Source organism: Tursiops truncatus, chromosome 8 (genome assembly GCF_011762595.2).
Source record: "Tursiops truncatus isolate mTurTru1 chromosome 8, mTurTru1.mat.Y, whole genome shotgun sequence".
Taxonomy (NCBI): Eukaryota; Metazoa; Chordata; class Mammalia; order Artiodactyla; family Delphinidae; genus Tursiops; species Tursiops truncatus.
Genome location: NC_047041.1, coordinates 67,083,786 through 67,111,006, shown reverse-complemented (window position 1 = coordinate 67,111,006; position 27,221 = coordinate 67,083,786). Strand labels below are relative to the sequence as shown.

Sequence of the window (27,221 nt, the reverse complement as noted above, 5' to 3'; positions counted from 1 at the left end):
AGCTCGGTTTATGACTGTTGACGTTGACCTTGATCATCTGGCTGAGGTAGCATTTGTTTGGTTTCTCCACTGTAAAGTTACTCGTCTCCTCTTGCTTTTTTTCCGTATTCTTTGGAGGGAAATCATTATGTGCAGCCCACACTTAGGGTGTGGGGATGCTGTGTGATATTGAATAAACGTATTTTAATGGCACAACAGTTTAAAAACGTTCCTGGAGTTAGTGAAATTTTTGTTTTTAAGAAAAACATCACTGTTTAAATAAAACATTAAGGAATGTGCCTGCATTCAGAGATTTGGTTTGGCAAAAAGTTTCAAGCTTATTTTCATTCTCAGTGTTTCAGCCTTTGCTATCGCATGGCAGCTGTTAGGTGTTCCTCTTTACCTGCTTTTTGTGTTGTCTCTTTGATACTTTTGAGAAAATAATATGAAAGGGAAATACGGGAGATCATTAGTCAGAAACTCTTGAATAAAATTTGTTGATATTTTGATCTTCATCTATTGCTTTTCTGCACATGAAAATATTATTTCTAAAATTGAGGGCTTAGTTGATATGTAAATTATGATTAGAGACCAGAACAGTTCAGGACCCAAAATGATCAAGGGAAAGCACCTTGTCGGAAACCCCCATGACAATAAAGCTCTCCTTGTAGTTCCCATTTGTGTGTTTCAATTATAAGACTTATGTTAAAATTAGATCAGAATTTCCATTGTAGACTCTCAATTTCATAGTTGTGTAACTGCCATACAAACTTGATTGTAAACAAAGGCCTTTAATGATGGGCCTTATTCGAGCAATTTAAGAAAGGGTTATTCAACTTGCAGGGTAGAAAATACATGTCTGGTTTCACATTTTAAGTTGAGAAATCGTGAAGACAGGCTTTGATTTTAAAGAGGAACTTAAAATTCTTTTTCATATACTTTTCCAAATTTTCTACAATGAGGATGTATTATTTTATAATAAGGAAAAACTTAACTGTTAAATCTTGGCTTATATTTTTAAAAATAAATTTATTTATATTTATTTTTGGCTGAGTTGGGTCTTTGTTGCTGCATGCAGGCTTTCTCTGGTTGCGGCGAGTGGGGCTACTCTTCGTTGTGGTGTGTGGGCTTCTCACTGCGGTGACTTCTCGTTGCGGAGCTTGGGCTCTGGGCGCACGGGTTTTAGTAGTTGTGGCACGTGGGCTCGGTAGTTGTGGTGCATGGGCTTAGTTGCTCTGCGGCATGTGAGATCCTCCCGGACCAGGGATCCAACCTGTGTCCCCTGCATTGGCAAGCGGATTCTTAACCACTGTGCCACCAGGGAAGTCCCATTGGTTTATTATATTTTAAAAGAAAGTATTATTTTGACTGCTTTCCCAAAACTACTAGAAATTTGGAACTATTTAACTTAACTCCATTTACCTTCATTCACTTTTTGTGTTTTTGTTAAATAACTGAGTCTCTCAAGTTTAGAGAATGAAAAATAGTTATTACATGTGTCTGTGTATATATCTTTGTATGTATCTTTGTAGTAAGTTGTAGTGCCAGTACTGTGAAGACGGCTCAATATTTGAGTTCCAATAGCTTGTGAGTAGAAAAAAATTCTCTTTTGTCATCCAACCCTCTTGGGTTTATAAGCTACATACAGAAAATAATTAGGAAGATTGGGGAGGTCAGATTTTATAGGTCAGTGTATTTCTTTCCTAGGTCTGCTATAACAAATTACCACAAAGTTCATAGTTTTAAATAACAGAAATTTATTCTCTCACAGTTCTGGAGGACAAAATCCCCAAATCAAATTGTCTAACAGGGTTGGTTCCCTCGAGGCTCTGAGGAAGAATCTCTTCCATCCTCTCTCCCAGCTTCTGGTGATTGTTGGCTACTCTTGGCTGCTCTTGGCTTGTGGACGCATCACTCTAATCTCTGTCTCCACCTTCACGTGGTCTTCCCTTCTGGGTCTTCCCTTCTGTGTCTCAAATCTTCCACTCTTTTCTCTTATAAAGACACAGCCATTGCATTTAAGTCCTGGATGATCTCATCTGGAGATCCTTAACTTAATTGCAGCTGCAAAGACCTATTTCCAAATAAGGTCATGTTCACAGGTACCAGGGGTTAGGAGTTAAACATATCCTTTTGGGTGCCACAATTTAACCCACTACAGTGAGTAAACCCCTTCCTGAATTTGCTAATAAGCACTATGAAGCACTAAATTTGCTAATAAGCACTGTACTTTTACTAAATGGAATAATAGTTATAGAATCTGACTTATATGTATATAAATGTGATTCAGAATTTAGTTGCATGTTTACTTTCTCTTCATGTGGTTTGCAATTGATGTGGCATTCTTTCACTGTGAAATTAGGCTGTACACATACAGACAAGTTATAATTTGTGACTTTAAATGGTGTGAGCAAAGTCTTGAATTCTGTGAGCATAGGCCATTTAGCTCTTGGCTTTTTAAACCTTCCTAGTTGGGTATTTTTGTAAGATGAATGTTTATATGGTTCCTTTTGATATGAATCATGTCTGTCTCCACTTAAAAGAGTTTAAATTTATCCAGTGATCTAGCCTGATTTAAATTTGTGTGCCACAAGGAGGGACTTTACAGAAACTACTGAGAATTGCTGGGTGGATAAATGGGATTAGATAATCAGAAGTAAGCAAGGTGGTTCTTGGTGTGAAGAGACAGAGCCACTTTCTGAGAAGTGCTGGCCCAGCCTCCTGGCATGTGGTTTGTTTGGAGAGACACTCTGGTGAGAGCATTCTCTCCTTCTTCTCTCCCATTTTGAGATATGAAGGTCATGAGGAATTAAGTCCTTATTGTTTTTAGGATGAAACAACAGCAATATAGGCTCTTTCAGGTAGTTTTTTAAAGTTTAGTTGTGCTATAAACCCATAGCTATAATATTTGACAGTGTAATTTCTAAAAGCCCCTGCCCCCATTCTCTATCCAGAAGAGTCTGGTTTTTTGGTAGCACTTATTTCAAAAATTGTCACCTTCATTCTGCTTGCTTATGTATTGTCTCCTCCACTAAAAAGTAAGTTCTGCAAGTGCCAGAACCATGTCAAGTTTTATTCTCATTCAGGACTATGTTCCAGTTTCAAAGTGGCAAAATACTTGTTGAATAAGTGAACTTAATGTATCATGGACACTTAAAAAACAATTATTTATTTATTTAGTTTATTTTTTAAATTTTTATTTATTTTTGGCTGCGTAGGGTCTTCGTTGCTGTGAGCAGGCTTTCTCTAGTTGCCGTGAGCGGGGGCTACTCTTCGTTGTGGTGCTTGGGCTTCTCATTGTGGTGGCTTCTCTTGTTGTGGAACATGGACTCTAGGCGCGTGGGCTTCAGTAGTTGTGGCTCATGGGCTCTAGAGCGCAGGCTCAGTAGCTGTGACCCTCAGGTTTAGGTGCTCCATGGCATGTGGGATCTTCCTGGACCAGGGTTCAAACCCATGTCCCCTGCATTGGCAGGTGGATTCTTAACCACTGTGCCACCAGGGAAGTCCCTAAATTTTATTTTTTATACATCAGGTTCTTATTAGTTATCAGTTTTATACTTATTAATGTATATATGTCAATCGCAATCTCCCAATTCATCCCACCACCACACCCACCTTTTTAAAAATATTTATTTCTTTGGTTGTGCTGGGTATTAGCTACGGCAGGTGGGTTCCTTAGTTGTGGCTCACCAGCTCCTTAGTTGCAGCACTTGGGCTCCTTAGTTGTGGCATGGGAACTCTTAGTTGCGGCATGCATGTGGGATCTAGTTCCCTGGATCAAACCTGGGCCCCCTGCATTGGGAGCGCGGAGTCTTATCCACTGAACCACCAGGAAGTCCCTCATGGACGCTCTTGAAATTCATACATAGAGACTTACCTCATTCCCTTTAATGGCTGTTCACTATACTATTCTATAATGTACAGACTGTAATTCATTTAACTGTTCCCTATTATGGATATTTAAGTTATCAGTAGTTTTTCACGATAACAAACAAACCTGCCCGAACATCTTGTTTGTGTGTATGCGTATCTGCATGTGTATCTGTGGTAGCTTACGATGTTGCTTTCCTCCATTTATAGTATGTTCCTATAAAACAATTTAGCACATTTTAAAATATACTATTGAAATAATTTTCAGGCATAATTGACCCTCTGTGGGACGGATCTTGGCTTAATCTCTTTGAAACAAAGTATCATAACCGTTCTGTCCATTATGTATAGTAAGACTGGGAAGGAAAGCAACAGCCAATAGAGGATGAGATTAGAGCATCAAACTCTCTAGTAGTTTTCATTTCATTTAGAATAAAATCCAAAATCCTTACCAAGACTTTCAAGGTTCTGCCCGCCTCCCTGTGAACTTTCTGAACTTGTTTGCTTGTTGTGTTGTAGTCATGCTGACCTCCTTGCTGGTCCTCTGACGTGTTACACATCCTCTCACCTCACTGCCTTTAACTTCGTGTCCTCTCTGCCTGGCATGGTCTGCCCCCAGGTAGCAGCATGGCTCACTCCCTCAACTGATGCAAGATTCTCTCAGATGTCACACTGTCTCTGACGCCTTCTTGGCCATCTTTTGCATTATCACATCCTCCCCTCTAGATCCTGCTGCTGTCAGCTCCCTTGGTTTTTATTCAGAGTTTTCATCATCTCTGATACATTATGTTTGCTGATTTGTTGATGGTCAACCGCCAAAAAACTGCAGGGTCTGTGAGAGCGGGGATTCCATCCTTAGCTCCTGACACATTGTAGGTACTCCATTAGCATCTGTAGACGGAGTGCGTTAGTGAGTGAACCTAAGGAAGATTCATGTGGAAGTTTTAAAAGTTTAGTAGGATGTGGGCTGGGAAAGTCATCACCCTCCTTTACTTCTGGTTTTTCTTCTATAGGCCCCTTTTCTGATCTAGAAGAGATGAGAAATGAAAATGGGGTATAGGATATTTGTAGGTAGCAGTGGATAGAGGGGAAAGGAAGTGAAAAAGGAAGTAACAACCCAGGCTCTGGGGAGCAAAAGTTACAGCCAGAGTGAGTTGGTCAGCTCCCTGCTTGCAGGGCAGCCTTTTGTTTCTAAGTCTGGAGAGGAAGAGAACCAATTTTCAAATGCCCATTTTGAGCTAAGCAGGGTACTGGGTACTTTACAGTGTTGTTTCACCTGCACAGTAGCTCTTTCAAATAAGAATCATTATGGCCATGTTACAAGTCAGGAAATTGAGATTTAGGAGATTAAATAACCTTCCCCAGATCACATAGGTATCATCTCAGCTTTACGGGTAGTAGAACTTGGTGTCAGTGATGTGATTTGCTACAAATCCTACAGCTACAAAGTAGCAGGAGCTAGGGCTTTAAGCAAACCATCCTGACTCAAGATCTGATATTCTATTATGTGACAAACTTAAAACAAAGACATTTTCAATAGCACCTACAAATTATATTTGACACACTGTGGGAGCTAAATATGTCATAATAAAATTAGAGAGCTGGAAAGAATCTTTTGAAAGATCATGAAGAGGAAATTGCTCATTTACAGCTAAAAGCCAAGAAAGAGGTTGACTCATCCAGGAACACTCATCTAGGTGTCGAACTGGGACTAGAATCTAGGTTTCCTCACACTCCTGTGCTCTGCTTTCATTACTAAAGGGCTTATATTTAATCTGTCTGGGTCTTTTCCCTTAGTTCCTTCTTTTATTCACATGTTTCAGATTTCAAAACCTGCAAATTAATTTTCCCTCCCACTCATGTCTCCCAGCAACCCAGTTCTTTCCACAGGTAATCGAAGTTAAATAAGTTTCTTGTGTATCTTTCCAGAGATATTTTATGTATACAAAGCAAATATTTAAACTGTGTGTGTATATTTAATGACGTATCATGTGGACTATTCCATATTAGCATGTGAAGTCATTCTTCTACTTCTTTATTGGCTGCACGTGAAGTCATTCTTCTTCTTAATTTTTTTTATTGGCTGCATTCATATTGAATGAATGTTTCATAATTTAACCAGTCAATTATTGAAGAACATTTTAAGTCCTTCCAGTTTTTTATTTATTTTTTAATTTTTTATTTATTTATGTTTTTTGCGGTACACGGGCCTCTCACTGTTGTGGCCTCTCCCGTTGCGGAGCACAGGCTCTGGACGCGCAGGCTCAGTGACCATGGCTCACGGTCCTAGCCGCTCCGCGGCATGTGGGATCTTCCTGGACCAGGGCACGAACCCGTGTCCCCTGCCTTGGCAGGCGGACTCTCAACCACTGCGCTACCAGGGAAGCCCCTTCCAGTTTTTTAAAATTAAGAACAGTTCAGTAATGAATGACCTTGCACAGGTCATTTCTTTCATGCACAGGTGTATCAATAGAATAAATTTCTAGAGGTAAAATTGCTAGATCAAAGAGTATATGTTTTTGTATTTATTTTTTTATATTGCCATACTTAGACCTTTATTTATTTTTTAAAATATATTCTTTCAATCTGTGGCTTGCCTTTATTTATTTATGGCCGCGCTGCTAGGCATGTGGGATCTTAGTTCCCCTACCAGGGATCGAACCTGTGCCCCCTGCAGTGGAAGGAAGTGCAGAGTCTTAACCACTGGACCGCCAGGGAAGTCCCATTAGACCTTTATTCTTTTTTTTTAATAATAAATTTATTTATTTATTTATGGCTGCGTTGGGTCTTTGTTGCTGCGCGCGGGCTTTCTCTGGTTGTGGCGAGTGGGGGCTGCTCTTCGTTGCGATGTGCAGGCTTCTCATTGCAGTGGCTTCTCTTGTTGTGGAGCATGGGCTCTAGGCACGTGGGCTTCAGTAATTATGGCACATGGGCTCAGTAGTTGTGGCGCACAGGCTTAGTTGCTCCGTGGCATGTGGGATCTTCCCGGACCAGGGCTCAAACCCGTGTCCCCTGCATTGGCAGGCAGATTCTTAACCACTGCGCCACCAGGGAAGTCCCTAGACCTTTCTTCTTCTTTTTTTTTTTTTAATGTATATTTATTTTTGGCTGTATTGGGTCTTTGTTTCTGTGCAAGGGCCTTCTCTAGTTGTGGCAAGCGGGGGCCACTCTTCATCGCGGTGCGCGGGCCTCTCACTATCGCGGCCTCTCTTGTTGCGGAGCACAGGCTCCAGACGTGCAGGCTCAGTATTGTGGCTCACGGGCCCAGTTGCTCCGCGGCATGTGGGATCTTCCCGGACCAGGGCTCGAACCCGTGTCCCCTGCTTTGGCAGGCAGATTCTCAACCACTGCGCCACCAGGGAAGCCCTAGACCTTTATTCTTAATGTAGAAATGGAGTGTTTTCATTTTGAATAAAGCTGTTTTTAACTGTCTTTCCTATTTGGCAGTAGCAGTTTACAGTTAAAAAAATAACTTAAGAGTAATAGGATTTCTTTTTTAAACTGATGTATGCTGATGCTTTGATGTTAATATGGTGGGTTAAAGAAAATGTAATGGAAGCAGTATTGCTTTGGAGCCAGACCTGGATTTGGATCTCACTTCCACCAGCCTACTGACCTTGTGACGTTTGGCAGGTCACTTAACTGCTGAGTCTAAATGATCTTATCTGCAAAACGGGAATAATAACATCAGCCTTATAAAGTTGTTGTCTAGAACTACCGTCTTTCATTGATTCTAACTCACATTTTTTCTCCTCTACATTTTAGTGTCTCTGACATTAAGCTGCTTCATAATCAAAGATGTGCCGTAGTTGTTTTGGCATATAAGATGATGATGGTCTTCAGATTGATGGCATCTTAGATTTGATGAAGTAGGGCAACTCCAAATACTTGCACAAGGGAACTTTGCTAGGGCATTTCATAGGCAGAGGAAGTTCAGTGTGATGGGGAAAGTTCAGGGTTGGGGTAGGTGTGGATGGGTGTTAGGGAGGTGGGTATGGCAATGGAAATTTTGTTCTAGGCAAACATCACAGCAGATCCACTACACAGTGGGAGGATAGTACAAATGACTGATGGAACACAGGAGCAGATATTACCCAGAAATGTGGGTGTATGGAAGTTGGAATTACGGCAATTTGTTGGTGGGTAACAGGACTTTGGCTCATGGTTGAGATTTAGGAACTGTGTATTAATTTTTGGCAGGAAGACTTTATAAAATAATGGGACTGTTGGAGAAAATATTTGCAAGTTGTACGTATGATAAAGGATTTGTATGAAGAATATATTAAGAACTCTTACACTCAACAATAAAATGACAACCCACTTTAAAAGTGGGCTAAGATTTGAATAGACATTTCTCCAAAGAGGACATACAAATGACAAATAAGCATGTGTAAAAGATGCCCAACATTCTATTAGGGAAATGCCAGTCAAAACTGCAAAGAAATAACTGCTTTATACTAGGATGGCTAGAATCAAAAAGACAGATGTTCAGTAACAAGTGTTGGTGAGGATATTGAGAAGTGAGAGCCCTTGAACACTGCTGATGGGAATGTAAAATCGAACAGCCACTTTGGGAAACAGTTTGGCAGTTCCTCAAAAAGTTAAACATAGAGTTACCATATGATCCAGCCATTCCACTACTAGTTAGTTATAGACCCAAGAAAAACAAATGTTCACACAAAAGATTGTACATGAATGGTCATGGCAGCATTGTTCATAGTAGCCAAAATGTGGAAACAACCCGAATGTCCATTACCTGATGAATGGATAAATATAGTATGGTATATCCATATGATGGCATATCATAAAAAGGAATGAGAAATGAAGTACTGCTACATGCTACAACATGGATGAATATTGAAAACATTATGCTAAGTGGAAAAAGCCAGAGACAAAAGGTCACATATATTGTATGATTCCATTTATATAAAATGTCCCTAACAGGCAAGCCTATAGAGACAGAAAGTAGATTAGTCGTTTAGTGGCCATAGGAATGGGAGGGGATGGGGGAAATGGGAAATTACTGCTAGTGGGTATAGGATTCCTTTTTGGGGCGGTGAAAGTGTTCTGGAATTAGATAGTGATGGCTGCATAACCTTGTAAGTTAATAAAAACTATTGAATAGTCTACCTTAAATGGGTGAATTTTATGGTATGTGAATTATATCCCAATAACACTCTTAAAGGCAAACAAACAAACAAAAATGAGGCCCTGGTTCTAGGAAGGGCCTGAGTTACTTAGCAGATTATCAGTATAAGAAAAGAGTTCAGAGTAGAAGAAACCCAATTATAAGAGCTGGAACACATGTTGATTGGGAAAGTCTATTAAAAGGGAGGAGAAATGGTGAGATTGGGGTTTGGGAGCAAAATAGAAGCAGTTATCAGCATTGTAGTATCGTGCCAAGGCCAGACGAGTAACAGAGCTAACAATGCTGAGACTCTGAATGTGGATCTTGTAACAGTTGAAAATGTTTCTTGCGTAAAGCTGGTCCTGAGGTCTGTGTGGTGGGGCTGAGCCTGCAGAGAGGACCTAAGGGACTCCAGTGTGGGGAGGACCCTGATATGAAGAGGAAGGATGCAGAGATGGGACCCAGGTTAAGCCTGGACAGTTTTGTGCCCCTAGAGGTTAGGCGCAGCCTCGTTCATCTAAAGTGTCCCACTGAGGGCAGCATAACGTTGTTTAGGCAGCTGTGGTGCGCATGAGGTAGAGGTAAGAAAGGCTAACTTAACTAAGGTAATAGCTATGGGGATGAAAAAGATGGGGTGGGTGTGGAAACTCCCTAGGAGTGCAAGGTTCAGTCAAGGCAAGAACTGAAAGACACAAGACTTGTGCCTTGGTGTGAAAAAGGGAATGTCTGAGATTTACTCAGATTTCCCATGGGGATGGTGTGAGGTACATATGATACACAGGCTTATATGGCCCTCTTTGTTTATCTGTGACTCTTTCTGTGCCAGTTATCGTTGTGCTTTTAAAAAATTGTTAATTCTTATCCTTAAAACTTCCTGTAGGCTTTATATGTTATCTGTATAAGACTACAGTAATTGGAGGATGAGAGCAAACAACTATTAAGTTCAAGGAAGTGAAATAAACTTTATCATGTTACATGATAGAGGCCACTGGCTTATTGTTGCTCAATGGTTTGTAAATATGATGCCAACACTAAAGGATGACTGTCCAGTTACGTCAGGTAGCTCCTGAGTCAAGCTTGACTTACATGCAAATGGTTTATATATATGAATCGTGGCTGTAGCTGTGGTAGCCCTTTTCCTCTTGCTGACAGTTTTCAAAATCACTCACTGGCATTGTGAATGGAAAATGTTGGATGATCTTGTCTACCCTATACGTTAGCTTTACACGTTGTAGGGTGTGGAGGGCAGGGAAAGTGGAAAGAGGACAACCTTTCTCTTTTCTTCTCCCCTTTTAAAGCCTGTGGGTTTGGAAGGATGAAAGCTGTGAAGAATACAGGGAGCTGGCATCATGAAATGGCGGTTTACCCCCCGGAATAATTTTCCCTTCACAGAGTCTGAAGCTTTTCTTTTTCTTTTTGAACCGGAGGTAAAAATGTTACTGAAGATTCATTTTGGTTTAGAATTTTGCTTTTGAAAAAGAGCAAGCATTAGCAGGGTTGGGGTGAGCTGTCTCATACTGCAGTGTGCTCTAATTTGGACTGATAGTTGTCTATCTAGCGCCTCTGGGTGAGAGCTAGCTTTCCTGAGGGAATTGCTAGTTTTACTTTGAGAGTAGAAGGAACAGTGGGGAGAGAGGTAAGTGGTTTCGTGCCTAGAATGTGTTCAGGAGGAGGCTAAAGCTAGGGTAAGAGTGTAGTAGTGGGGAGTTGGGGCAGAATGAGGAGTCTGGGTGTACAAGGGGTGCCCCAAGACAAGCTTTTCCTCCTTATAAGTGTGGCTTCAGCTGGCTCTGTACTCTGGGAAAGGAACCAAAACTCTTCCCATTTCTTCTTGGGCCAGACGACTCTGCTTCAGAGGTTAGACTCAGGGTTAATACTGGCTCAGGACCAAATTTCAACGTTAGTTTTTGTGGTCTGGCCTATGGACCTAAACACAGATTAGAACAGTTTTTCCCTGGGAAAATGAGCACCAAATAACTGACTTTAGAAACAAACTTTTGTAATAGAACCAGTTTGTAAGTTGACTTCCTACTGTACTTTTCTTAGTGCATACTGGACCCATTGATTTGCAAGCAGTTACTTTGCTTGAGGTATGTATATTATTGCTGAGATTGCACAGAAGTCACATGAAAGGCACATGGTGGCTTTAGACAGTCTGAGACAGCAACATTGAAGGCCTAAGTTTTGTTAAAAAGAAGCTAAAAGATTACAGGGTTTAGGGTAGCTTTTATTATTCTGCATTTGAGTTCTGGAGGATAAATTATGGAGATCTCTGTAATTATACATGTTAGATTAAATGAAATACTCATTTCAATCAGGAAAAAAATATGTACTTGAGTGAAGGAATATCAAGCATATTGGAAACATTTGACAGGAAAGTAAGGGAGGGTGTTGCAGGGAACAAAGGTTCTCTGTGACTTGACAGCTGCTCTTAAAAAGTGACACCAGGAAGCGCCCGACTCTGGCTCACAGCTGCCTGAAGTTGCTGTAGTCTTCTCTAGTGTTACCAGAGGAATTTGCACTGCTCCTGTTTTAGCAAACAGAGGCTACTGATAGCTACCCAGGTCCTTATAGTGCTCTGGGAAATTAATTCCTAACTCCTCATTATGATCTTCCTAATTACTGGGTTTTCCAACAGAAAATATTTTGAGGCTCCAAGTATGTTTGTGCAGAGTACCTTGCTTAATGCCAAAGAAATTCTGAAAGGCGTGAGGTAGACCTTGGATTCATCAAATCTAGTTGGACATATATAACAGGATTTTAACTGGAACTCTAACCTATTTTAGTTTCTCTTGAAGCCCCAAAGGCTGGGAATAAAGCAGTAGTTGCCAAGTGACTCTCATATTTCAAGGACTTGCATAGAAGGTGGCCGTAAGTTGCTATTGCACATTTAGCCCATACTTTATCTCCAGGAAGTGAAAGTGTGGAGAGTTAAGGGTTCTGAGACAAGGATGTTTTTGGAGAGAGCTGTCAGTAGGCTGTGTGTTCTTTATCCTTTCCCGCCTCCACACTCTGCAGAGAGGAGAGGATGCTTCTCTTAAGCCCCCTTCATTGAAGCCTAATGATGGGGGAAGCTCTAATAGAATCATTCTAAGAACTTGACATGTATCCCCAGGTGTTTGGAGAGCATAAGGATTAGTATGTGAATCTGTGGATTGATAGCAGAGAGAAAGGAAGAGGGCTCTTTAGTTAGCAATATGCACTTTGAAAGACAGTAGGTTTCCCTGAGTTTCTGGATGGAACCAGCTTAAAAAGCCTTCTAAAAAGAGACACTGTGCATGGTTACCTAGAAGAGGCTGTGAATCAGGAGGTGCCCATGGGAACCCCAAGGATTGAGAGTTGGAAGTGTAAATGGCCAGGACTCACTCATGTCCTGCGAATTGCACGTGGAGGGTCTCACTGGTGTACTCTTCCAGGAAGCCTGTAGGCCCTCATGAGAAAGTTAGCATGGACATCAGATTTCATTGGAGTGGTCTTTTCAACCACCCTTACTTCTCCCCATTCCTTCAGCTCCAGCCCTTAAGGAGCCAGAGCAGAGGCAGCCTTGCTGAGGGTAGAAAAGATGCATAATAAGATGGGGAAACTGAGAAGATGACTGGTCTTAACTATCCCCCCACCCCTGTCCTATCGCAGACGTCTCAGCTGTGTAGAAAGGGGAGAAAGAAACTTTAATTTAGATGAGTATTGACTAATGCAATTAAGATGCTGTACTAGAAATCTTAATTATTATGTTTTTTCTTGTTTTTCAGTTTTTAAAAATAGAAGTATAGTTGATTTACAATGCTGTGCCAATCTCTGCTGTACAGCAAAGTGACTCAGTTATACACATACATACGTTTTTATATTCTTTTCCATTATGGCTTATCACAGGATATTGAATATAGTTCCCTGTGCTATACATTAGAACCTTGTTGTTTATCCATTCTAAATGTAATAGTTTGCATCTACCAACCCCAAACTCCCAGTCCATCCCTCTCTTTACCCCCCTCCCCCTCCCCCTTGGCAACCACAAGTCTGATCCCTGTGTCTACAAGTCTGTTTCTGATTTGTAGATAGGTTCCTTTGTACCATATTTTAGCTTACACATATAATTGATATCATATGGTATTTGTCTTTCTCTTTCTTACTTCACTTAGTATGATAATCTCTAGTTGCATCCATGTTGCTGCAAATGGCATTATTTCATTCTTTTTTTATGGCTGAGTAGTATTCCTTTGTATATATGTACCACATCTTTTTTATCCATTCATCTGTTGATGGACATTTAGGTTTGTTTCTATGTTTATTTGCATTTGTTATTCATAGACTTTTTAATGATGGCCATTCTGACCTGTGTGAGGTGGTACCTCATTGTGGATTCGATTTGCATTTCTCTAATAATTAGTGACGTTGAGCATCTTTTCATGTGCCTACTGGCCATCTGTATAGACATCTTAATTATTAAAATCACAATGTTCTTGGGGTTAAAAGTAATTGAACAACTATTTATAATTGAAGAATGATTGGAAAAAATTAGGAGATTTGCCTTAGATTTCATTCAGGCGCAAGGAAGAACTTGCACACAGAAGGGCTTTGAAGGAATGTTTTATGTGTATAACCTGTTGAGTTTATTAGCTCAGTGTTTCATTTATATCTTCATATATGCACATACATGAAAAGATGAGCAATTATAAAAGGAAATTGTTAAGTACCAATTACATGGTATACATAAAGCTTGATATACGTATTTTCCAAAGTCACAACTTTTAATGATAAGGTAGAATATTTGAAGTTGGGAAAATCCAGACTATCATCACCTTAAGGGTAAGAGGAATTTATTTTATTTTATTGATTTATTTATTTTTTAATATGATATCACTTTTATGTAAAATCTAAAAAACAATACAAATGAATCTATATACAAAACAGAAACAGACTCAAAGATGTAGAAAACAAACTTATGGTTACCAAAGGTGGGGGGCGGATAAACTCAGAGTATGTAATTAACAAACTACTATACATAAAATAGGTAAGCAACGAGGATTTACTGTATAAAACAGGGAACAATATTCAATATCTTGTAATAACCTATAATGGGAAATAATCTGAAAAATATATGTATATAACTGAATCACTTTACTGTACACCTGAAACTAACAGAATACTATAAATCAACTACACTTCAATTAAAAAAGATAAAATAGAGTTGTTGAGAAATGAATACCTTTTTGCAAAAACAAAAATTGAGTCTAGGGCTTCCCTGGTGGCGCAGTGGTTGAGAGTCCGCCTGCCGAGGCAGGGCACGCGGGTTCGTGCCCCGGTCCGGGAAGATCCCACATGCCGCGGAGCGGCTGGGCCCGTGAGCCATGGCCGCTGAGCCTGTGCGATTGGAGCCTGTGCTCCGCAACGGGAGAGGCCACAACAGTGAGAGGCCCGTGTACTGCAAATAAATAAATAAATAAATAAATAAATAAATGAGTCTAACCTGGTGAAGAAAAAAGGAAGGTATACCCTGGGTTTAGCCAGTGCTTAACTACTCTGACTTCCTTTATGTCCGGTCTCCCAGTGCTGGACCTCTCCTCTTCTAATCAATATGGATTCTTGTCCCTCCCGCTCATTTCCACTCACCAGTAAACTGTGACCCTACACTACCCACTGGTCTGCAGTGGAGGGAACAGCCTGAGTTACTGACGGCAGGCATGGCTCAAACAGCTTGCTGAGAGTGAGCCATGCCTACCAGACCCACAGCGCTCCACTTGGCCCTCCCCCATTTCACTCACTTGCTGGTTTCTGCTAAACAAGGGTAAGAGGAATTTAGAGCATACCGAGATCATTTTCTGGTTGGAGTACTGGAGGCCTTGCAAAGAAAGTAAGATGTGGTTTGGGCTTCATTAGCTATAACTTAAGGCTTACTGTGTATCATAGGCTGTGCTGTAAAAATACTCCTCATACATTATTTTTACTTTTTACAACAATCCGGCAAGGTTAGTATTATTTCCATCTTACAGACAAGGAAACTGAGGTTCAGGCAGGTTAAATGAGGTGCTCCAGTTTCCCACATCTGGTAAAGGTGGTAGAGTTGTATCCTGGTCGGTGACTCACACCTCAGGCTCTTCCCACTTCACTCTGCTGCCTCCCTGGCGGCTGCACGCCAAGATCCAGTGGTGGGATGGGCCGGGATGAGCAGGAAGAGGAGTGGTGCACACAGCATCACTGGTGATCTGAGCTGTTCAGTCCCTCGGGGCAGCTCTGTGAGCAGCCCTAACCCTTCACCGTCCCCCTTCCTTGTGCCCGCTTTCTGCCTTCTGACTTTCCTTTTCCCTTATCCTTCAGTGCCACATCTGAAGTGGGCACTGGAACATGCCCTCCTTAAATTAGCCCTGTTCTCACTCTTTTCTGTTGAGAAAATGGGCTTTAGAGATGTTAATCAAACTAAGAGGAAGTAGAATGGCATCTGTGTTTGAATTTCAGTTCTCTCAAACTCCGTAGCCCATCCGTTTTCTTCTCATCCTGCTGCTTCTGGTGAAGACTTTATAAATGCATGTATTAATAGAAAGCAAGCCCTCCTAAAACCTCCTGTTTGGGTTTATTTTATCATAATTTAAAAAACAATACAGGTTTTGTGGCTAGAAGTAATAATAGGAAAATACTGACTTAAAGTGGAGGGGAGCCAGAGAACCACAGAATTTTGTGTCTAGAATGTTTCATGACCTGGGTTCTGTGTGTCGCTTGGGGGAAAAGGGAGAGGTGAGCAGGATCTCAAGGAAGGTAAGAAAGGAACATGAAGTTGTTAGTCTTAGTTTTCCTTGTTTCTTATTTTTCATGGTACTTTTACTCCTTATTTATAGGCCAATAAAGGAATGAAAGATTTGAAATTTTATGAATTATATTAAACAGCAGGAATTCTGAAACATTCATGAGGATAAGACCTGAACTTAAATTGTAGTTCTCCTCCTTATTAGCTGTGTGACCTGGAAGAGGTAACTTAATTCTGTGCCTCATTTAAAAAAAAAAAATCTGTTAAGAGGGAAATATATATCTAAAGGACCATTGTGAAAATTAATTGGGAAAATTTTATATGTATCAGTTATAAACTGTTTGTCCCATAACAAATGCTCTATAAATGATGACTCCTGTTATTGTGATTGAGAATATTTCATTTTTTAAAATGGGAGCAATGGAAGCAGGAATGGAGGATGCGTGTGAGTGTGCTTTAACTCCGAGAGTCAGGGTGAGTAGAGCAGAAGGAACATTGGCCAAAAGCCTGGAAACTTTGCTTTTAGCGCTGGATCTGCCGCTGATTTGCTCTTTAAACATTAGGCAAGTCATTCTACCTCTGACAAAAATCTCTGTCCTCATGGATCTTATAGTCTAGTCGGGTTGGGGGAAGCATGGACAATAAAAGTGAAAAGATAAAGCATAAAGAGAGCTGCAAAATAGTCTGGCCAAGAAAAAAAATTCAAGTTTCTAGGTGAGTTAGTTGGTCTTGAGTAGAGTGAGGAGAAAGCTCAGGACTAAAAAGGATCCAGTATATTCTTCCCTTGATTTGACCCTTCCTGTAGTATTTAATGTGCTACCACCAGATTTAAATTCTTTTAAATAATATATGCAAAAGTAGAGAGAATAGTATAATATACACTCGTATACACATTACCCAGATTCAGTAGTTGTCAAGGTTTTCCCATACTGTTTAACCAGTTTCCTTCCTCTGCTCTCTCCCTTTCCCCTCTTCTTTTTGCACCCTATGTGTTTAGAGGACTCCTAAGAATCGTGCTATGCTCAGAAATGCCCTGTCATTTGTTTACAGCTCCCCAGTGCCACCTTAGGTCTAATCTCCTGTCCTTTTTGTATGCAAGCGTGGTGGACTTTAACCAGTGAGCTGGATTTACTGAGTTTCCCAGAATCTCCAGTAAATTACCCATCCCAAAGTGTAGACCACGCACCGCTCTGTGGCAGTGCTTGGGAACTACACTTTCACCAGCAGCTCGGTGTCTGGAGAGAGTGACTTGTCACTCCTGCCCACTAAATGCAGAAGTTGCCTCAGCTCCTCCCTGGGCTCCTCCTTAGCTTCCTTAAGGCAACTTCTTTGAATGGGAAGAGAACGAAGTGGGAATTCTCTTAAGCCAAGCGGAGCTCCTGTTGTGCAACCTAGTGGCATATATGCAGGAATAACATTCCCAGCTATCACTATTCTGTTACTGAGAGCTTTGGACAACCCTACTCAGACCAGAGTTTATCAGGGAAAAGTCTCCCTGTCTGAATGGGAAACTTCCCTAATCTTAAACTTTTCTCCAATAAATCCTAACAACCTTAAAGAGACTTAGGTCCACATTTGCCCTTCTTACTACCTGGAAGGCATCCCGCTCATTGAAAGGAGGCATTCCATTTCTTTCTGGCTGAGGTTCTTCTCCATGTATCTTTTCCTGTGTTTTCAAGAAAGCACATTACTTTCTCCACCCCCGACCCTCATTCCCCCTTTCAGTGGACTGAACTCTAGTCCACTGTGCTTTCCTACCCTTGCCTGAGCCTCTACTGTCTTCCACAATGCAGTGCTGTGTTTTGTTTTGTTTTTCTTGCTTTCTGCTACAAAATATCCTTTCTGGGCTGTGGTTGGTAACTATTTTCAGTTTCAGGAGAGAGGCTGTTTTCAGGCACATTGCTGGGGCTCTGTGTTCATAAGTGAATTGTACACATAGTTCCTATATGTGACTGCAGTATTAACTGCTTAAATTTTGTTGCCTTCCGAACAAGCATGTTACTCGCATTTCATGCTGTTTCTGTTCTTTGGCCAATGCAATTAATACTCCCCATTCCCCTTGCCCCCAGTCACAGCACAATTGCTAGATGTGTAAAAAGCAGTGGGTTCTGTGAAAGTAAGGACCTTGTCCCTGTGATGCCCCATAAATAATTGTTGAACAAATGAATGAAACCAAGAGCAAGAGCAATCAGCAGAAGGGTTTCAGGTAGTGAAAAATAACACTTTGAATGGTGAACGACACACATCAAACTGGAGGGCTTTGTGAACTGTGTAAAGAAAGAGCTGGGGCTTCCCTGGTGGCGCAGTGGTTGAGAGTCCGCCTGCCGAGGCAGGGCACGCGGGTTCGTGTCCCGGTCTGGGAAGATCCCACATGCCGCGGAGCGGCTGGGCCCATGAGCCATGGCCGCTGAGCCTGCGCGTCCGGAGCCTGTGCTCCGCAACGGGAGAGGCCACCACAGTGAGAGGCCCGCGTACCGCAAAAAAAAAAAAAGGGCTGGATCCTATAAGCAGTGGGGAACCATTTATGCATTTTATAGAGGTATAATTTGTATATGTACAAAAAAGTGCACACATCTTAAATGTACTGCTTGATGAGGTTTTTACATATGTATATACTTGTGTAATTACTGCTCAAACCCAAAAAATATTTCCAGAACTCCAGATGGGGAGCTTTATCTTGATACACAACATTTTGGATACCAAGTTTGGTCTGTGGTATAACTAGGGTTGGAATTATAACAGCTGTTCGTGGTATTAGCACATCTTTTTGCTTGAATAAAAATGTTAGTTCATACCATTTAATTACATGACCAAAACAATGCACTGACTAACATTTATTAATCATCAGCATGTCTTGGTGCTTCATATTCATTACTTCATTTTATCTGTTCCATGGGGTTTTGTTACTATCCTGTTTTACAGATGCTGAAGGTTAAAGAGGTAAAGTAACTTGCCTTAGGTTCTACAGCTAGAAGGTAGCAGAGTTAGAATTAAATCCAGGACTGCCCATTGTCAGAGACTGATTTCTTGTTGGTGATCTGCTGCCTCAAATGTCTGGGGCCCAGGTTTAAGTAACAAAAATGTTATGTCTTTGTGGTAGGAGGTAATGATTATCTTTCTTACCTGCACACGATGATTGCTGTTTTTAGGCACATTATAACCTGTACCTTATTAGAATTTTGAGAGGGAAAGGGATCTTTGATTCTGTGACAGTCAGGCCTCAGAGTAATGTTCCTTAGGATGGATCTTCATGAGGGAGGATGATGCTCTGAGGATGGCTCTTTATATGTAGCAAGGCCTCTACAAATTTTGAAAATAGGACACAACAAAGATGAAACGTAGACCTAAATATCTAGAAATTCCAACAATTAATTTGTCTTAAAAATTAATGAGTGGAATAAATGCATGCCAGTGGTAGTGAAGTGGCAAAATTCTTATAACATTAAGATTGTATTTCAAGAGCTAAGACATCCAAAGAAAATATGAAACTTCCACAGTCACAGAAAGGAAAAACAGTTTATTTTAACTGCCCTCAAAGTTGCTCAAACCAACCATCCTCTGTACGTGTTATTTTTTTAAATTTGGTATCACAATGCAAAAAAACCCATCACATTGCAAGAGTTCTAGCTATTATACATGACTTGGACATTTGAAAATATATATTTAATATTTGTCCGTTGTGTTTTCAGACACAATGGGAGGGACATTTTGGCACGTTTAGGCATAACTTGGGGGTAGTCAATGAAACTTAGGTTTTACAAGATGAAAGCATGGCAAGAAGTGTCAGATTACTATGGAGAAACATGTTGCAGGAAACTAATCTTAAGATATAAATAGCATGCTCTATCCAGCTTGCTTGGTGAAAGACTGCTGTTTTGTGTTGTTTAGAGTAGTGAATACAAAGAATATTGTTATTGCCAGTTGTATTTACTTTTTGAAGAGGTGTGGGTGCCGGAAAGTCAGTTCAGGATTGTTTTGATATCTGTGTATTTTTAACTGGGGCTGGGGTGGTGATGGAGATGGCTTTCTACTCGAAGCTGCTCCTGTTGGTAAATGTTTCTGTTTTTAATAGACGTTGTTTAATAAATCATGCATTTAAATGAAGCCATCAAAAGGGAAATAGGATTATGGATACCGAATTCTGTAATCGAAGTTAATCCAAAAATATAAATAAAAAATAGAAAGTGTCATTCACAAATAAAATAAATATGTAGAGTCATGGTAGGGAGCAGATCAGTCTCCCTCCCCCCGCCAGACCAGGAGTTTCTTAGCTGTCCTGTTCAGAGTGCCTACTTCTGAGTAGCTTTCTGGTGTTTGTACAGCTCACCATGCAGACAGAGGTTGTCACTTAAGAATGATGTATTCCTGGAGCCAGCAGGTCCGGCTTCCAGGAGCCCTTGCCTGAAGAGTGACTGAGCACCTTTGGTGCGTGTTCCTAGCATCAAGCTGCCTTCTTCCAAGTCATCCCTCAGATTTTGTAATGAGCCTAGTGGCAAAACAGGCTGTGAGGAAGTGAGAGAGAGAGAGAGAGAGAGAGAGAGAGAGAGAGAGAGAGAGAGAAGGAGACACTCAGAACTGATGTCAGTGTCCTAGTTAGTGCCCTTTTGTATGAAGGGGGAAATAAGTTGTCTTTCAGATTCTTTTTAAAACCTTTAAAAAAAGATTGTGAAATGTAATATACAAACATTCAGTGGTTCGCTAAGACTCTTCCCTTCTTACTCTGCTACCTTAACTGCCCTCCTTCTGGTGATGATATCATAAGATAACAGTGGGGTGGCTTTGCTAACAGAAGAAGAAATAGAAGTTAAGATGAAAAACTAACAAAAATATTAGTGAAAGAATAAGTTTGAGATCCACAAAGATGAAAAAAAATCGTGAAATCATTTCCTTAGGATAATACACAAGGCAGCTGAAAGGGAACTCTAAGACAAGGTGTGCGAAAAGTGGAGAAAAGAAGATGAGGCATTGAATCAGGCAGACTTTGTGTTATCCTGTTTGTTTCAAACTACTTTGTTCTAAGGACTGATGCCTGCCATCGGGTTGCAGATAGACCTGAATTATAGCTTACTGTGTTTTTCTAGTTTTTCTGGAATTAAAGATCTAGAGTCTTAGGTGTATATAAGTTATTATGAAAAAAAACAGATCTACTGCAGTAGATCTTTTACAGTCTTCTTGCATATTTCACGTATGAAAATTCAGAGATACTTAGTACCCTTTCTCTACTTGAAACCTGCTCGGAATAGACTTCATTTAATGGGGAATTGACATAGTAGGATAAACCTTAATACAATGAAATTATTTTGATTAATTCTGGATAAAGTTACATTGGTACTTGGGCAGGTAAACATAAATTTTAAAATAATGTTCTTTTTCTTACAGTCCTATTTTGTAACGGATTATGATCCAACCATTGAGGACTCCTACACAAAGCAGTGCGTGATAGATGACCGGGCAGCCCGGCTAGATAGTAAGTAATCTTCCTTTATTTGATGGTTCACGTATCATATTTTTAAAAGTAAGCTTTGATGTTTTGCTAGGTTAAATACTACAATTGAAATGTTAGATGATCTTGAATATAAGCCCATCTCTTTCATTAGTTTTGATTGATGAATCTGCATACTAGGCAATTTAAATATTCCTCAGTAAATGTTATGTAAAATAATTGGATTGAGCTTGTCCTGGTGAAATTGGTCATGTCACTGTAACTTGCTGAAGTTGTGTTTGTTGGGACATTTGGAAAAAACATGAGGTTTCGGCTCTTCCTACCTTTTGATGAAGGCTGAAATGGGTGAAGTAAATATAGAAAGGCTTCAACATTTGCTAACTTGCTTAGAGTTTATAGCACAGAGGCCTTAGCAAATAGTGTTTTGTGCTTGGCTAAACTTTCCACCTCTCCACAAAAGAAAGCCCTTTTCTTTTAACTTGTATGATTCTTTTATTCACAGAGATCAAGAAATACATTAGCATCTGTACATTCAGTATGGTATTTGGGGGGTGGGGTGGACCAGCATTTCTTTCTTGAATTTACAGGTATCTTTTTCAGTTCTTTTCATGGAGGAGGTAAACATCCAAGAGACTTCAGAAGTTATCTGACTGTCTGCCTAGGTGTATTTGATATTCTTGACCTTGTAATTGCTATGCTAATATAGTCTAAGTACAAAATCAACCTGCACTGATGAAGATAACTCTGAAACTGTCTGCCATTAGAATATATTTGTCTTTAGCATTGAATAAAGTGCTAAAAGGAGAATGCCATTTTTTAAATTATACTAAGTATGGTGTGCTCCAGAGGACCCAGTTTAACTGGGCCTGCCCTTGTAAGGAAGCCATTTTTGTAAGATGAAAACACGAACATAATTACATTTCTTGTTTTTTCTTTAGTTCTGGATACAGCGGGACAAGAGGAGTTTGGAGCTATGAGAGAACAGTATATGAGAACTGGCGAGGGTTTCTTGTTGGTCTTTTCAGTCACAGATAGAGGCAGGTTTGTATCAGTATTCAATTGTAGGTCTCCTGTTCATGTCTAGATCACTGTTTCATTGAATTTGCATTCTTATTTTTATAGAAAAAGGAAAAGTAATAAAGTAGTAAATGGAGCATGGGACTCTGAATTCTGATAGTTGACCAAATTGATTAATTTGTTTTTGTGTTTTTAGTTTTGAAGAAATCTATAAGTTTCAAAGACAGATTCTCAGAGTAAAGGATCGTGATGAGTTTCCAATGATTTTAATTGGTAATAAAGCAGATCTGGATCATCAGAGACAGGTGAGAAGGAATTTTGCTATTGGGAAGCCAATTATTTGTAATCATGTGAGTGAACAGATATGTTTAATGAGAAAGTGCCGTGATCAAAAACACTGTGCTGAGTGTGGCACACTGGATTTCATAGAGGTCCTATGATAGGTGACAGATAAAAAGGAAGTAGATCTGGGGGCGTTACATTTTTACATAGTATACAGAACTTCGGTGGACTCTATAAGCCAGCAAGTATTTGCACCAGCTCCATTCACATGTTGTAATTTCTTAGGTAACACCCACAGCTCTAATTTAGTTAGATACTCCTAAACTTACCTGTAATTCAGTATTAATGCTAAATTACCTCATTTAGAGAATGACTTTGATTTAAATTACAGTATTTGGATTTTTCCTAAGTCCCATTAATGACTGAATTTTCCGTTAATTCTTCACATGGGCAGCTCTAACACCAGTAACCTGCAGGAAAATAATATTTTTAGTATTTAGTTGCAGGCTTGTTTATACTCACTTGTTCTTTACCCACTTATTTCACATACAATTTAAAAAATTTTGGGTAAATATTGGCCTCCTCTTTCTGTGAGGGAGGGGAGCAAGTTCAGATATAAATTAATGGAGGCTCTGCATTATTTGGGGGTTCTTTTGGTGTCTTCATTTCTTTTAGGTCTTTAGTCTCTATCCCACATCTGGAATACAATTGTTTAAATACTTAATTTTTGCCAGTATTTAAGTTCTCTTGTTTCTGTATAACCTTGTGTTAACAGATTTTTGTGTTAACAGATTTTGATTGAAAGTGCAAACATCAGGAAAAATTGGTTGATAAACAGCATTGAGGATAGCCTTCCATTTTGTAGTTAACTATTATTTAAAATATAATCTTTGATTTGTGTGCTCTATTTGTAAATTTTGTTGAAGGTATACCAAGTTTAAAGCATGAACTTAAGAGAATGATATTGTTCTAATGCTAAGGTTTAGAAATGTTTACCTGTTGTAGAATGAATTTTACTGTCAGACCTCTTTCAAATCTGAATTATTATAAACTTAAGGTGAAAACATTCAGTCTTCATTTCAAACCAGTATAAGCTGTTGGAAGTAATTTAGGATATGACATTGCTCACATCTTAAAACCTGGAGTAGACAGTCCCATTTTTTTTTCTCATTTATATTTTATTTTTGGGGGACCATTTCCTTCAGTGTTTCTGAATCTAATTATGTTTATTAAATATTGCCCAGTAGAACCTTTTTACTGCTCTTCTCAGTCCTTTCTAGTACTAGAAACACTTTTAGATGTCGTTGGATCTGGGGAATAATGGCAAAGTAACTCTGCAGGGAGCAAGCAGTTCTTGCCCTATCTAATGCTAGATAGATATGTTTCCTGCTGTGATTTTTTTCAAACTTTTTTACGGTGGTAACTCCAGTAAAGGAATAAGTGGTAGGCCTGGGGTGAGGTGGGAGCCTTCTATAGTTTAGGCAAGATTAGGGAGAACAGAGGAAAGGGAGTATGTCCATCAGAACTAAACAAGCCTTGCTATGATTAGCTTGGGGGCAAGGGGTCTGTATGAGTTACTTTTAAGTCATTTATATATTGAAGATTGCCAGTATTTGGAGTGTGGTTTCCATCTGTCTGCAGATATTAACATATTGTGGCACTTTGGCTTTGTTTTTACCATAGATTTATAAATTTTTCTTCTAAGTTTTTTCTTTTTATAAAAGTAATAGATTTCAGAGTAAAGTAAGAACAAGGTGGTAAAAGAAGCAATATAGGGGATGATAAGTGTAATATTTCCATCACCTTAAAGATAGGCAATTAGCTTGGGGTAAGTTCTTAATTTCTCTGCTTTAAAACATATACATAGACATTAAGTACTATGTACATGCTGAAAAGTTGAAATGTATATATATCCAAGGGAGAAAAGCAAATGGCGGAAAACTGACTGCTTACTTTTCTGCTCCTTCCTATAGATTCTCCTCTCTGAAGGATAGGCACAAAGAAACATTTTATTCCTCCCATGCTTTGTCTTCTCTTTTCTAGGTTCCTTCACCCTGCACTCAGGCGTAAAGGTCATCATCATTACTCTTATGTGAGAGCCTTTAGTGCTGACTGGAAATCCTACTACATTTCTCTAGTCTATTCATTTCCCACTTGTTTGGATGATTATTACTTACTTTCTATTTTTAAATTAATAACACTTTCTTCCCCTTCCTCATCCTCAGCAGATTGATGATGAGTGGTATTTTCCTAGTTCACTGAGATATTTTTACATGTTCCCACTTCCACATGCACTAACCTAAGGGCACGTATGTCCCATTAATTCTGCTTCTTCCCACTTGCATGGATAAACTTCACCTCCCTGACCAGCCTCTCTGATAGGCACTGAAGCCCATCCATTGCTCCTCGTGGGCATCACCCCAGCAATTGTTCCATCCAGGTGTTCCATTTCTCTCCTGCATGATTATTCCCATCAGCTTGCGACATGCTACAATGCTCTCACCTTTAAAACAAAAAGTAATAACCACGGCAAAAGATAATCTCACATTCCTCCCTGAGAACCTTTTTTGCTGCTCCTCCTAGTAAGCAGAACTCCTTAGAAGCGTTATCTACACTCTACTTCCTTTCCTTTCTTTTTCTTGTTTGCACTGACTGCAGGCATAGCACCTGGTCAAGGTCACCACTTGCACAGATGTAACATTTGACACAGTTGCCCACACTTTCCTTTTGGAAACACTTTGTTTACTTAGCTCTGGAACTCCATTCCCTATGCATCCTCCCCCCTCCCCTCTCCTTTTGTTGGTACTTCCTTGTCTTTCTCAGGTGTCTTAGGGCTCAGGCACACTCTCTTCTGTGTACATTCTGTGTCCTGGATGTACAAAGACAAACATGCCTTACCCCTCCAAGCCTTGAGGGCCATATTTGGTGCAGTTGAAATTGAGATGCTGTACTAAAGGATTTTACCTTTTAGAAGTCTCTTCAGAATTAAAGATGATGTTCTGTAATGCCTTGGCACCCTTACTTGCTCTACCAACTGATCCTGGACAGGCCACAGGCACCTCATAATAACTTCTTCTACTTGTTTGGAAATGCTGACTTTTTGGTCATCTCTTTAGGTCAGTGACCAGTCTGGCTTGCTCTTAGTTGCTGATCAGCTTGTTCTTTTCTGCCTTTGTCTTAGGCTCTACCCTTTGGACTTTCTCTAGCTTCTAGCCCGTTTTCTCTTACATAGCAAATGCCAGTTCCCCATGTTCTTTGAATTTGTGGGTCAGCCCTGGGCATTCCTACTACTGCTCCTGAGATTCTGAACACATCAGGGACGGGAGATCAGCCAGAAGAGACTGCCTATTTCCTTTTGACTTCTGTATCTATGTGGACTTGCTTCTTCCACCCACCTAATCATCCAGTTTTTTTATAGAACATTTTCTAGGCACTTATGACAGAGCAGTAGAAAAAACAAGGTCACCGAAATAAAGAGAGATCTGTAGAATTTGAATGGCAGTGTTACCACATACCTGGGCCCTTAGAGATACATTGATCATTTTGTTTATTCTGTCAGAGGTATAGGAAGAAAATATGGGTAAATGATTTACTTGCCCTTGCTAAAATGTAAACGTAGGTAAATATGACAACATATTGATTCTGAAATTTCATACAGCAGCTGTGTGTGGGCTTGGACTGTGGACTTCATGATAGCTCTGATTTCAAGTTCCTTGTCCTTGACTCAGCCTCGTCTAGAAGTCAATGGTTTTTTGCCTTTTTTAAAAAATTTGTTTTTGCTTTTCCCCCTTTTACCTCTCCTGGCTTGCCTCAGTTTCTCCCTTTCCTGTCCCCCTTGTTAGGTACTTAATTTCTACTGGCCACCATTAATTCGAGAAAGGAGCCCATTACACTTATAACAATAGATTACTTAAGTGTATTAATCCCCACTCCTCTTATCTGTCAGTACCTCGACCACAATGTGCCCTGCAGCCTCCCAGGAAAAAGAAGCCCCTCCCCCCAACAATAGAGTAAGGGTCTTCTCTGGCCTCACCTGTTTGTGCCTTGTCTGCAACTGATTCACTTTGTTACAAAGCAGAAACTAACACTCCATTGTAAAGCAATTATACTCCAATAAAGATGTAAAAAAAAAAAAAAAAAAGAAAAGATTTGTAAGCACCATGTTCATGTTTTGTCCTTAGCACAGAGAACAAAGGTATGCACTCAGTATACAGTTGCTGAATGAATGAATCAAGGCATCAGTGAATCAAGATGTGGTATTAATATGTTGACTCTTTCTACATAATAGATATTTTTGAAAAACAAAACAAGTTTTGCTTCTGTAAACTTAGGTTATTCATTAACTCAACACATCCCTAAGTGACTATTGCAGATGTTGTACTCTATTCTTATTAAACTTAGTTTGTTTAATAAAGCTGCCCTCATCATTCCCATTTTGCTCTTCTCTATTTAGAAATAGGTAGTATTAGATAAACCCATGTTATTGTGGATTTTCACAGATATTCATTTGTGCCTTAGAACTGAGTCCCACTGGAGGTTCCAAAATGTAAATCTGAATTTCTTGCATCAGGTTCACCTTTGTTGTTGAAAACAAAACATTTCTGGTAGCACTCAGACCTACTAAACCAGAATATCCAGGCTTAGGATTTGGTATCTTTGTAAAATTCTCTGGGTTGGGGAACCTCTGGGAAATCCTTGTTTGTGTAGCTTTCAATCTTTTGTTGATTTCTGGCTTCACAGTGTTTTGGCTTTGGTACATGTGGTGT

The 27,221-nt window shown here is 39.9% G+C and overlaps 1 protein-coding gene across 2 annotated transcripts in view; it reads left to right on the top strand.

The window, feature by feature from the left end:
• The window catches only part of RRAS2 (RAS related 2), a 71,038-nt gene that overhangs the window by 34,452 nt on the left and 9,365 nt on the right, over positions 1–27,221 (top strand). For both annotated transcript variants that reach the window (XM_019948112.3, XM_033862579.2), the window contains exons 2-4: positions 21,093–21,180; positions 22,095–22,197; positions 22,370–22,478. In XM_019948112.3, coding sequence (XP_019803671.1) covers positions 21,093–21,180; positions 22,095–22,197; positions 22,370–22,478 — 300 coding nt within the window. The remainder of the gene's footprint in view (positions 1–21,092; positions 21,181–22,094; positions 22,198–22,369; positions 22,479–27,221) is intronic.